Genomic DNA, 12,752 nt, shown 5'->3' with positions numbered 1-12,752 from the left:
ATTTAATCTAAATTTTAATATATATTTTAAAAATTTTGGTTAATCTAATAAAAAAGTGGTGATATTTGATTTAAGTTTTCTCACAACGTGATTATGGTTTGAATTTATAAATTCGAACCAAATTGAAGCGTATTTCAGGCCAAACAAATTGAAACTTTTTCTTTTTGGGCTTGATTATGAGCCCAACCGCAACATGCCCAACCCTAAGCCCACACGACCCCTTTCTTTGTAATTTTATCATTTTTTTTTGTTTTTTACAATTTTCCATTTTATAGGATGGAAAAGGACTAAAACAAAATAGAGAAAAAGTTTCAGGTACCTTACAAGCAGATGAAAGATAGTATAAGACTATTCTGGGAATTATTTTGCGAGGTATTCTAGGAAATATTTTGCGAGGAAGAGTATTATGGAAATAGTTTAGAAAATAAGACAATTGTGGGAAAAACTCGCAATATAGTGACTTTAAATTTGTAAAACACATTGGTCGAATAATGAATGGCTATTGGCCTCTCACACGAATTCCTGAATCAATTTCTTTAGAAGAATCGATTTCCCTTAGAATGAAATTCTCCATTTTCTAAACCGTAGCAACGGGCGGCGAGTTTAGACTAATCACATTAAAACAAAGTTTATGAACCTACACGAATCAGAATACTTTATTTGCACATCTAGCAAGGAAGAAATACACGCAGATTGCAGAACCACACGGTCAATAAGTACAACTTCTTCGTTCCATTAGTTGGATTCACATCACATCTAGAGAAGCATAATCGACAGACATGAAACAGACTGATTCAATGGCCGGGAGGTTATCACGCTGAGTCCTCCGTGGCTCATATAGAAAAACTCACTGACTATAGTCTAAACTAAGCACTAAGATCTGACCCAACTCACCTTGAATTCAGAGTATCCAACGATTATACATCAGAATATACATATGTTTTTCTACAATGTCTTACGGATCATCACGTAACAGCTCATGGATTCTCAGCAACAGAGGATTCTAATACACTGCCCGTCTATGGTGTTGCTAAAAGCACTTAATTCGATGAATTTTGTGCTTTTAGTAGAATTACATAGACAAACCATTCAATCATAGAATAGCACACAAGGTTTACATAAACCGGAGAATATCCAAATGACATGTACGTGTATGGCAAACCATAAGGACTCTTACTGAAGCAGCACTGCAGCACCTCAATATTTAGATCTTCGGCCTCTTGACAATCATCACCGTGCAATGAGCATGATGAGCACAATAATCGCTCACACTGCCCAATACCGCCCTGCAAAATATTTTGCATTTTCAGGACAGCTACATGGAGTACGAACTTAACATAACGAATCTAAAACAGGTGTTAATTCTCCTGTCTGCAATGCATGTAATCTAGAACAGCGATCGATGGAGTATCCGGGAAAGGCTGCATTCAAGGACAATCCGATATTCCATGGTAAACCGAAAATGAAGATGTACCTTTTTATGGCACCATAACCATGACTACCAACAACAAGGATCGATGCATGGTGCCTTTCCACGGCCTCACAGAGAACATTCCTCGCATCACCTTCCACAACTTCAAATTTCACATCTTGAATCTGAAGAACATACTAACTGATAAGACTCCCGACAAAAATTTGTCTGCAGGAAGCTGAAAAAGTCCCTATGATGTTTATGAAGACAGCCTGACAGGAGGCTGAAGTATACTATAACTTTAAAGTAAGATTTCATACGTCCTTCACCAATGGTTGCTTAAAAATCCACAGTTTTCTTTTCTATATAAAACCAAGTTACTGGCAATGCCCTTTTCTTCTCCGGAATCAGAAGGGAATGAACTTTTCGCCAAGAAATTCTCCAATTATTGCTTCCAAATCTACAATTTCCATCTCGTAACCATCGAGCATACCGTGTCCGGTGCATATTTCATCCATATACGCCTCATCCAATCTCAATACAGAACAGACCAATACAAGGAAATTTCAAATTGCTTATTCTTCTGAGAAAATAGCTATATTGTTCATTCAAAAGACGACGAGAAAGAATAACAATCACAAGGAGGCAACATGTCAAAAGCCAGACGATTACTCAAATGCGGGTATGAACGGATATCGTACCGATTTGCGAGAACAAATATGCTTAGCCTTCTCTGAAACTCTCGCTGCTATCGTCTTCAAATCCGCCTCTATATACGTAATCACCTCCGCGGCAGCTGCAGCAACTCAATCGCCAAAACAGCCCAATCAAACAAATCACAAAATTTGCTAACAGCTGCAACAGAGTCTCATCGAACTCTTCTCCACCAGTTCAATCAACGCAATCGAAGACTAAACTACGGGGTGACAGCAGCTGGAATCATTTTAAGCCGTGATTGGGGGGGAGGGAGGGGGAAAATGAAACAGCTTGCTTACCGGGTCCGGCGAGGCCAGCGGCGGTGGAGGGGGAAGGTTTGGCGTGGACGACCACGAGCTTGAAGGGTGGATTGGAGGAGAAAGGGGCGAAGAAGCGGTCGATCGTCCAGTCGAGGGCGTACATGCTGTGATCGCTCTCGTCGATGCCCACCACCATCACCGGCTTCTCCAAGCCGGTCGCCGCCGCCATTAAAGCTGAGCTTCGAGGTCGTTAGTCCTGGAAGTGGAATGGCTATGGCAGCAGAAGACTGAGGATCGTATCTTTGGGTGGTTGAAGTTTGACAGCAATCGAGAAGCTTCGACGGGGAAATTTATACAGCGAGAGGAGGAAGAGAATTGGATGCTATGTGCGGAAGCTACGAGAGAGTAGAGGAAGAGAACTGAGGAAAGACTGCTGGAAGGAAAACAGCGGCTCTGAGCAAAGTTGTTGGTTCAAACGGTTATGCTTATTAAGTAAATTAAGGTTTGGAGTTCAAGTTTTTATAAATATAAACGATCCGTTCTAGGAAAATTTTATCGTTTAATTAATTGATTTAGTTCGACTAAATTAGTCGAGGTTCAATTGAGTTAGTATATCGGTATTCATATCAAAAAAACAACGGCTCTGTTTCGGAAGAGAAAGAAGAAAACAAACAGCTGTGGAATCTCTGTACTATTTTACGCTGGAGTCTATTCTAACAAAATTCTAAATATTCAATCCCGAAAATATCCATTAAAGAATAAAATAAATTAAAATACGTGAGCAGTTAAATTCGGAGTAAAATTGCAAGTTCATATTATAATTATCCCCACTTTTTTTCTCTCGATTCCACAATTTTCTCCTCCTCTCTCGTCGCCAATCCAATAATTTACTATTTTTTATTTATATTAAAACCATAGAATTCACCATATATGATCTAATATTAAAATAATTTATTAATATCTTAAAAATATGATAATTTACCAAAAAAGATAATTGATAATAATTGAAAAATATTTTTATAATAATATACTTAGATTTATTATATAAATTTTGAAACTGAAATCATTTCTATTGTGCTCATAGCGCGGATTACATTCTTATGGATAATTACGTGTATGTAAGAAAGTCAAAGTCGGAGGAGAAGCGTCGTGAGGTTTCTTCGACATTGACGCGATTAAACTACTTACTTGTCGGGTTGAAGATCTCTTATTATATTAATCAATTAATAATTAATATTAATACAGCTGCTGGGGCTGGCATAGTAATCGCCTCATTAGAAGGCCACATCCACTGCCATATCTTCTAGCTGCGAGAATACTTGACAAGTAATTAACCCGAACACGAGGCATTGCTCATCGGCCTACGCAGCTAATATACAGTTAACTGGGGACTCAGAGTTGGTGTCAGCTTCCTACCGGGGAATATAGGTGCACAAGTCCTTCTCTCATTACGCCGTGGCTGCCCAGTTGATAGACGTATTTGAGAGAGTACAAATTCATCACGTCGGTCGGGGGAAAAATTCCGAGGCCAATGAGTGGACTGGCCAATCAAAGAAGGGCAAAGGAAATTTTTGCAGGGCAAAGGCTCGAGCTACCTATTCTTCATGTTCGAGTATAAGGGTGGCAACAGTCTCCGTTGAAGTCGATTCAACCGATTGGTGGTTCCAGCTGATCCAATACTTGCAAGACCCTAACATCAAAGTGAGTCGGCTGATCTGAGTAATGGCCTTAAACTATATTTTAATTGATGACGTGTTGTACAAACGCGGCGGGGATGGCCTGCTGCTAAGGTGTATAGGCAAGGAGGAGGCCATGCGAGTGATGGCCGAGGTTCATGAATGGATTTGAGGTGCACATCAAGCTGGAATCATGATGTTATGGCTCATCCGTTAATGACGTGTTGTACAAATGCGGCGGGATGGCCTGCTGCTAAGGTGTATAGGCAAGGAGGAGGCAATGAGAGTGATGGCCGAGGTTCATGAATGGAGTTGTGGCGCGCATCAAGCCGGAATCAAGATCCGATCGCTGATCCAAAGACACGGCTACTATTGGCCGACAATCCTAAAGGATTGCATCGACTATGCAAAGGGATGCAAGCCTTGTCAAGCCCACGTACTTGTACACCAATTTGCTTCATTGGAATTGCACCCAATCGTCAAGCCACGGCCGTTTCAGGGTTGAGCCACAGGCACCATTTCTCCTCCTCGGAATAAAAAAAGAAGAAGAAAATAAATACCACAATCATGCGTGGCGCCGTCCATATCCCAAGAACCGTTATGCAGCAACCTCTGTTCGTTTTTACAGTTATCTTTCAACCTTTTTAATACTATTACTGTAATTCCTTATTAATGATAAACATGTGATAGACTTCGTAACAATATGAATGAGTTTAGGTTATATTATTTCATTTTAGATTTCGTAAGTATGGGCTGGACTCTATGAGCTCCAGAGTTTCACTGTCCAGGACTTTGACTTGATCTTTGATTAGGCCCTATAACAAAAGAAGTGAAAACGAAAATCATCTTCTTCTTTTTTATAGGTAAAAACGAAAATCATCTTGTCTTATGTGAAACCGGCTAAACTAACAATAACAAAAGTTCATGGATATATATATGCACAAATAAAAAAAATGACATACAGCGTCTTTTTAGAGGAGAAATAAAGTCGGACAGGAAAGAATCAATAGAAGTTTATCGAAATCATGGAAAAAATAGTGGTAAATTTTTAAAAAGACAAAAAAAAGGAAAAGGAAAACAAAAATAGCCACAGTGCGGCATCAAAAGAAACAAAGAAGGATTCAGAAAGGATCCAACATTTGACCCACAAATATAGAATTAATGAATCAATTAAATTGGCCTGGTTCAAATAATTTGAGGTTAGTTCTTCTTAAAAAAAAGATTTTGGATTCGAATCTTATTAATAGATCAGAAAATTTATGCTTCAAGAGCTTTACTCATTAGTCGATCGATTCAACTCGAACGGAATTAGTTGGGTCTAATTGTATTTCCGGATAGTAGGGTATATCCAAAAAAAAAAAAAGTAAGAGTGTGAAAAATCTTGGAAATAAAAGAAAGGGAGGGAAAAAAAAGAAAGAGAGAAAAGGTGGAAAACAAAAATATTGCCACATATGACAACCATATAAAAATGGAAAGTTAAATAAAGTGAAAAGGGCTGGCGCAGGTGGAACCTATTCAGCGAACTGATTATCTAGTCCTGCCCGTCTTGGACGTTTGACCGAGTCTATTTTGGAAGTGATTTTGATGTCAAAACCATGGTTAGATCGGTGAGAAGGCGCATAGATCAGCACTCGCCTCGGCCAATCGGCGCTAGACAAAAGCCTACCGGCTCTCCCTCATAGCTGCTGGTTGCAGTTCTGGCCAAGCTTATCGTACCTTAGAACCCAAAATATTGCTCGTCTTTGCTCAGAATGCCAAGTTAGGTAGAATGAACTATTCATGTGCTCCGGGTTTTCTCATATGCTCGGAAATTTGCAGTTGCACCTTGTCGCTGCTCATTTTGCATGTTCAGTTTCTTTCTTTCTCTGTGCCCCTGAAATTGATTGTGTGGTTGTCTACTGATTTAAGTATATGTATTTTTTTAGACCATAGATATCCTCGATTGATCAATTGATTAACATTAATTTCGTTCGGGTTAGAGCTTTGCCCCTGACCATAAGAAAAATTAAGAAGATTTTCAAATCATAATAAAGTCCGCCTATGGAGAAGAGAAGCTCAATTTACGGTTGAGGCCCATCGTCATGATTGCTAATATATTGTAGTAAGCTGAGACTGTCCTTGGGATGTGATATTTTCCACGGGCTGTTGGTTTTGTCTTGGAGAGCTAAAGAAACATGTTTTGCCCTCTTTTTTCATGGCCTTGTAATGGTCAGGTTTGTGGTCAGTCATATGGCCATGAAGATGAATGGGCAGGTTCATCAGCCCGAGAGTGAAAGGAAGTTGGTCCGATGGCGGCGATCTCATGTGATGTGGATGGATCAACTTCAAGCTTAGTATATAGATGTTGGCGTGTCTCGTGAAAATCCAAGGTTTAGAAGAGCAAGGGGTATGATTTGGGATGAGGATCGGAGAGCCAATGGATTCTAGGGATTAGGAATAGTACGTTGTGCGGGATGAGCACGCACGATATCTTGAATTATTTGCATCCTCTCTTGGTCGACTCTGATTTGGTACGGAGGCTCTTCGTAGGATGGAATTCTTGTGGGTTCCACACATCACCGTGTTGGTTGATTCAATCCGATAGATGCTTGCCATAGAGAGTGGACCATATTGAAGGGCTCCGCATCTATTAAAGGGCAATTCTTACGTGGATTTGTTGTTATATAGTGTAGTTCTGTAACTATATATTTTTTTCGATTATAAAAAGGTTAATGGGTCTATTATAATCAAATGGAATTTTTAATAGTTAATAAAAAGACACAATTAATAGTCTCATAATGAGTATCGAATCTAAAACATCTTAATTAGCGTGCGAAAGTGTATGTCATTGCACTAAAACTAGTTAGTATTTTTGCGCTTTTAGTGGTGCTAGCTGATTGGTCGGAACACTTCTTGGGAATTTCCTAACTATTGAAACTTAGGAGAGGTATTGTTTGTAAGTATACTACGTGGTACTTTGTAATCAGAAACAAAAAAAAATTCCATTTTTATCGATAGAAGATATTTTGTGATATTTCTAAAATTCAAGAAAAATTGGTGATTTTTATTTATTTGTGTCACTGCCACGTGATAAAACCTTATATATGCTATATGTGGAAGGCTTTATCGGACTTTTGGAACATCTAGGAAATGCTATGTCATCTTCCATTCCACTAGGAAATGCTATGATATATTTTCGCTCCATCGAGCCATTCAAAGAATCAATGATGTCTCTCTTTCCTAGTGCGTAATCATGGCAACTAAGATGTGAGCCATATCCGACGAATCTCCGGATCCAATCTTTAAACAGTAAACGAAATATTATGGTCAAATATATCACAAAAAGAAATGACTTTTTTAAAAAAAAATTATAATTATAATAACGTATTAACGTGGGGATGCAATTAATACAGGCCTGAAGGTGCACGTCCACTATCGTCACAATCGCTAGTATAATATTTAACCATATTAAGCAGCAATATTAAAAATGCTGCCCCCAGGTTTTAAATATACATCCAGGCCAAATCCTGCTACCACGGTAATAATGACAATTATTCGTGACGGACTACTTGACGAAACGAATTTCGGAAATGTACGTCCAGTGAAATCACAATGAAACCGAAATTTTGAATGAAATGCAGTTTACTTATAACTTCCACTGTTTCTCAAAGGAATTCGGAAATCTGATCAATATTCTCATCACAACACGATTTCGAAGAAATCAACGTGGCACCATGATACCCCAATCTTTTTGCAGCTGGTAAATAAAGATAAACATACTATCTAGAATATAGTAAGACACACATGGGCCACTCATCGAGTTAGGATAACTTAAGATTAGGAGATATCAAGCACTTGTAATGCCCCGATATATATGCAATGTAATTTTGTTACATCGAATGAGGATAAGTCTATATATATATATATATAGGATTCCTGTTCACATTAATTCTAGCTTTTTGTTTGTGAAAATACTATATGTAAAATTCCATTGAACCTGCAACTCAATTGTCTAATAAACCAAAAGTTTGTACAATTGTAAAGACAATCTATTACATATCTGGGATCTTCCTGTATGATTTTTTAAAGAGTTAGCTAGCAACTTGCCCTAAAGAAATAAATTTAGCACATATCGAACAGAAAAAAGAAAATAAAAGAAAACAATAAAAATGTGAAAAGTAATTCTCAATAAGACCATGAATATTATCAATCTATTAGCTTAGGTTAATTCCATTTGAGGGTTAACTATGAAAATAAAATATAAAAATAAAATAAAAAACAGAGATTTATTGTGAAACAATCGTCTTCCTTTCGGGAATTTACTCATTCTTTCCTGGGATTATTACTCAAAAATATAGTGCTCATAGAGGTGGTGACATGAATATGATGATTATTTTTATCTGGTAATGAATATTCTGTCTTGTTCTTTTCTCCATTTGTTTCTTCTCCTAAAAATCTATATGCCGCCCACTACTATGTTATGCCAAAAAGATGAAATATACACATATACATACATACATACATACATACATACATACATATATATATATATATATATTTTTGGTGTTCATAAGTATGTTGAGTGCCTGGTCTATGTAATAATTCTACACTTTACTTTTTATTATTATTATTTCTCAGGACAAGTGGATATATTAATGTCAAGCTGACAATAAACTTTTGGCGGTGGTTGGTAGTCCGGATTAGAACGAGGATAGAATATATAAAATCTTAACCTGATGTTTGGTGGCAAAGAGATCGGGATTGGGTTTGGGATAGGTCGAAGTATAACATTAAGTAACTAATCACAAATGGAGGATGTGAGTTAAACCCGAATTGAGATATGATTATTAATGATATGATGGAAATCCCTCTAACTCTTTTTCTAATTTCGAAATATGCCACCAAACCCAGAGAAGAATAGAGGCACGGTGGTGGCCCGATTATAGCCATCACCGCGCGCCTCGGTGAGGTTGTCGGCAATCCTAGAGGACGCCGCGACCTCAACTGGGCGGTGGTGGCCGAAATTAGGCCTCCGTTGCTGCCAAAACCTCCTCTCACTTAAGAGAGAGAGAGAGAGAGAAGAGGCAGAATGGCATCCAACCACCACCGAGCCAATTGAGGTTACCCCTCTCTCCTTTCGAAGATAGAAAGAGCTGGGGCAAATTCTATGACGGTGGTGTCTCGGTTCCAGTTGCCGTCGCCCAGGCGTGATTGTAGGGGTGGTGGCGGCTAGAATTGGGACAAAGTGTGGTTTGATTGTGCTCCTCTTTTAAAAAAAAAATTCAAAAAATATTTTTATTTTAGAAAATTTTCTAAAAATGATAATATAAGGGCACATTTGTCATTCGGTCTCATATTCCAATCCCAAACGTAAATATATCCCAAACACTAGATTGGGACATTAAATATCAATAGAATTCATCATGATTCTTATTATTAACCTGACTTCCAAAGATACCCTTTGTGTTCATGTGAAAGTTGAAAGAACGGTTAAAATATTTTGCTTAGCAGCAAAAGAGAGAAGCATCTTTTATAGCAAAAGATTAATTAATTATTAATTGTGAGGATTTTTAACTTAGGTTATGTATATATATCAGTCAAATCACGCACCAAATGATAACTTTTTTCTTTCTCGATATGGGGACATTGAGATTAACATGAGCGCACTATGAAGAATCTACGTTATAATCTTCGGCAGTCGAAAGATCATCATGGTCGGCCTTTTGCTCGACATACATGTGCCACCAGCCCAACAAATGCAAAACAGACGAAGCCAAATAGAATCTTCATTCGAAAAGCGACAGAAAATTAATAAATTAATTACAAAAGAGAAAAACAAAAGCGCGTAGAGAGTGTAGTTGAGAATTAGAAAGTATATGAGTTTGGAATTCCCCGAAAACGTTTTATAATCAGGGCAAGTTGATGCTTGTGCATGCTATGTGTACGCTGTTGTTTGGAATGGTAGGAAAGGTAGGAAGGGTAGGAACAATAAAAAAAAATAGTCATAATTAATAAACTGAGAATATCTCGATTTATCCTAATGAAATACGATTGCTTATGTCCATCAAACGTGGATGCAAACTTGATCCCACTCCATTCATGCCAAAACGAAACTTGGTGCCTGGAAATTTTATTAATGTTCCATGTGATTGGTGAAATTTGGAAATTATGTTTGGATTGGATCGATCAACACGGCATAGCAACATTAAGAAAACGACAGTGGACCGTCCACATATGAGAATTCAGTTTGTCATTTGCAACTGCGAGCACTATCCAAAAAGTATGTCGAGGTATATCATCCATCTATCGACTCTTAGCCAGGCTAGCTAAGAATATTTTCCCCACATTGTATTAGGAAAGTTAGAAAAATTAGAGGTCATGATGGATGCCAAATATCAGAGTTCACACGTATGACCCTATACATATATATTAGAGTATCAACAATCAATTTATATAGCTGGCCAGAGTTTGACATCTCGATCTTGGTTTCTTTTGAGTTCGTATTTCTTGAGATAAACATACCATCAATATCAATATCAATGGAAATTTTCAAACCTTCTTTTTTTTCGGTAGCTAAATTTTCAAACATTTTGAATTGATATTATCGCAAGCTTTTAATAAACGGAACGAAATGAGCATAGAATTATTTTTCTTTTCTTCTTTCTTTTGGCTGAAAAGTAACAATTTTTTGCAAACATGGATTTTCCTAAAAAGATCATGGGAGCATGCTGAAAACAGCAAACAAGGTCATATGGATTCGAGGTTCATCAGCTAACGACTAATCTATTACTCATTTAATGCTAGATATAGAAAGGGCGAAAACATTCGCCTAAAAAAGGAAAAGAAAACCAATGTGTTCTGATTCAAGCGGTTTGATACTTGTTCCGTTTAAATAATATTTCAAATTCGAATCCTTGTGAATGTAGAAAATTCACGTTGGGAGAGCTTTACCCCTTATTGGGTCGATCAGACTCAGCTGAATTAGTCGTGATTCAATTAGATTTTCGAATATCATGGCTCACATCAAAAGAAAAAAGAGGAAAAAAAAAGCATGGAAAATGTTATCGACTTATGTGATCCCTTGGTCGAGACGACTCAAGTTTAAATCATCTTAAATTTGAAGTTGAGAGTATTTTTCATCAAATTACCGACACGGTTTATGTTATCGGTTTCACCCGTCTTATAAGCTTACCAAGTGTTCACGTGGAATTATCCTGTTAAATGGACCAAGTATGGATATATCCTAATGCTATTATTATAAAATTTTTAGGGGGAAATATATGCTGCCGGTGCTACCGTGCAGGACAAGCAACAGAGCCAGGACACTTTTGTAAAAAGCCCTGGATCTCGCAAGAAATAACAGAAGTGCCACTCCCCGATCTCTAATAATAGTTTCCTTATTTTGTTCCGAGGGGCAATACCGTAATAAGTGTGAAACTAAGGGGCAAACTCAAGTGGTGGAGTTCCTTTTGGCCCTTTAATTTCCCGCCGCAGATCTCTTATATTTATCGCTTCGGTGCGAGCAGTAGAATATTGTATTGCTTTTTCCATCCACCCACCTCATCTCACGTGGCGGGAAAGCGACATCGCTCGAGTGACGAGATTTTGTAAAACATCGCACCATCTCATATCGCATCAATTTCTCTCGATTAACAGCTAGACGTGCGGTTATCCAAACCTCTGTCTGAGTTGTCATGCACACCTCACCTGTGGATTGCCTTGGAAAATTTGGTGACGCCTTGATATAACCCCATTATCATTAAAATATAGGAATAAAATAATCACATTCGTTAATTTGCCCTAAATATGTGAACTCATGACACTATTATATTTGTATCATTTATTTTTTTCGATCATAACGGATCAGACTTAACGGAAACGTGAATTGATCGTATTCGAAAACATCGACATTATAATTTCTATATGGAATTTCTTTGAACTGCTTTGTTGTCCAATGGCCAGTGATATCCTCAAATACATGGTTTTACTTGTTTTTTTTTTTGTTGTGTGCATTAGTATTCGAAGATTCAATAGGCCTCGACTAATCCAATTCGAATCGGTGTGCCTATAAGAGGTAAGGTTCTTCTAGTCAATGATTTTCTTTATTCATAAAATTCGAACCTAACACCTTATTTAAGAAGAATAAATGTGTAATAGTTTCAATAAACCATTATTGGTGATTTTACTAATGAAATTAGTTACAAAATGATGATACCAATTTTGATGTGGCTCTTTTTTTTGGATGTAAATCTTGATATCCGGAAATTTAATTGATTCTGACTAATTCAGTCGAGCCGAGTCGACCCATTAAGAGATAAAACTCCCATGGTATAAAATTTTTTGCATCCACGATGACTCGAGGTTGAGATCTAATTTAAGCGGAATAAGAACTGAATCACTTTGATCAAGCCATGTTTATGTGTGGCTTTTCTTCTATATGGCTAAAACATTGAACTCAATTAAATATACATGGTAAATATGCTTACAAAACATTGAACTCAATTAAATATACATGGTAAATATGCTTACAAAAATTAATTGGCGTAAATTGGCTTTTGTGTTGCACTGCATTAATTTTGTTGTCTTTTTTATAGGTACATTAATTTTGTTGTCTTTTTTTAGGTTCATTAATTTGTTCTTATCTCATCAATTATAGGATGTCACATATGAAATATTTGGTCAAGAGACCAAGTTGACTTTAGATTCACATGAGGACAAAGAAACACTTCA

At 37.3% G+C, this 12,752-nt stretch overlaps 1 protein-coding gene across 1 annotated transcript; it reads right to left on the bottom strand.

The window, feature by feature from the left end:
* Positions 1–713: 713 nt before the first annotated feature.
* On the bottom strand, positions 714–2,837 carry LOC116212536 (universal stress protein PHOS34-like). The gene is made up of 4 exons (XM_031547199.1): positions 2,407–2,837; positions 2,113–2,207; positions 1,475–1,596; positions 714–1,286 (listed from the first exon to the last, which is right to left on the bottom strand). The coding sequence occupies exons 1-4, from the start codon at positions 2,594–2,596 to the stop codon at positions 1,205–1,207; spliced, it is 489 nt and encodes a 162-aa protein (XP_031403059.1). The 5' UTR covers positions 2,597–2,837; the 3' UTR covers positions 714–1,204.
* Between the last annotated feature and the right edge of the window lie 9,915 nt (positions 2,838–12,752).

This window comes from Punica granatum, chromosome 6 (assembly GCF_007655135.1).
Source record: "Punica granatum isolate Tunisia-2019 chromosome 6, ASM765513v2, whole genome shotgun sequence".
Taxonomy (NCBI): Eukaryota; Viridiplantae; Streptophyta; class Magnoliopsida; order Myrtales; family Lythraceae; genus Punica; species Punica granatum.
Note: the sequence above shows the minus strand (reverse complement) of the source record. Positions and strands in the feature narration are given on the sequence as shown.

Excerpts from the sequence above, each read along its gene's own strand:
- LOC116212536 (XM_031547199.1), bottom strand. The coding sequence starts at position 2,596 with ATGGCGGCGGCGACCGGCTTGGAGAAGCCGGTGATGGTGGTGGGCATC. Across the intron at positions 1,597-2,112 it reads ATATTTGTTCTCGCAAATCG|ATTCAAGATGTGAAATTTGA; the intron begins GTACGATATCCG and ends TATGTTCTTCAG. Across the intron at positions 1,287-1,474 it reads GGTTATGGTGCCATAAAAAG|GGCGGTATTGGGCAGTGTGA; the intron begins GTACATCTTCAT and ends AATATTTTGCAG.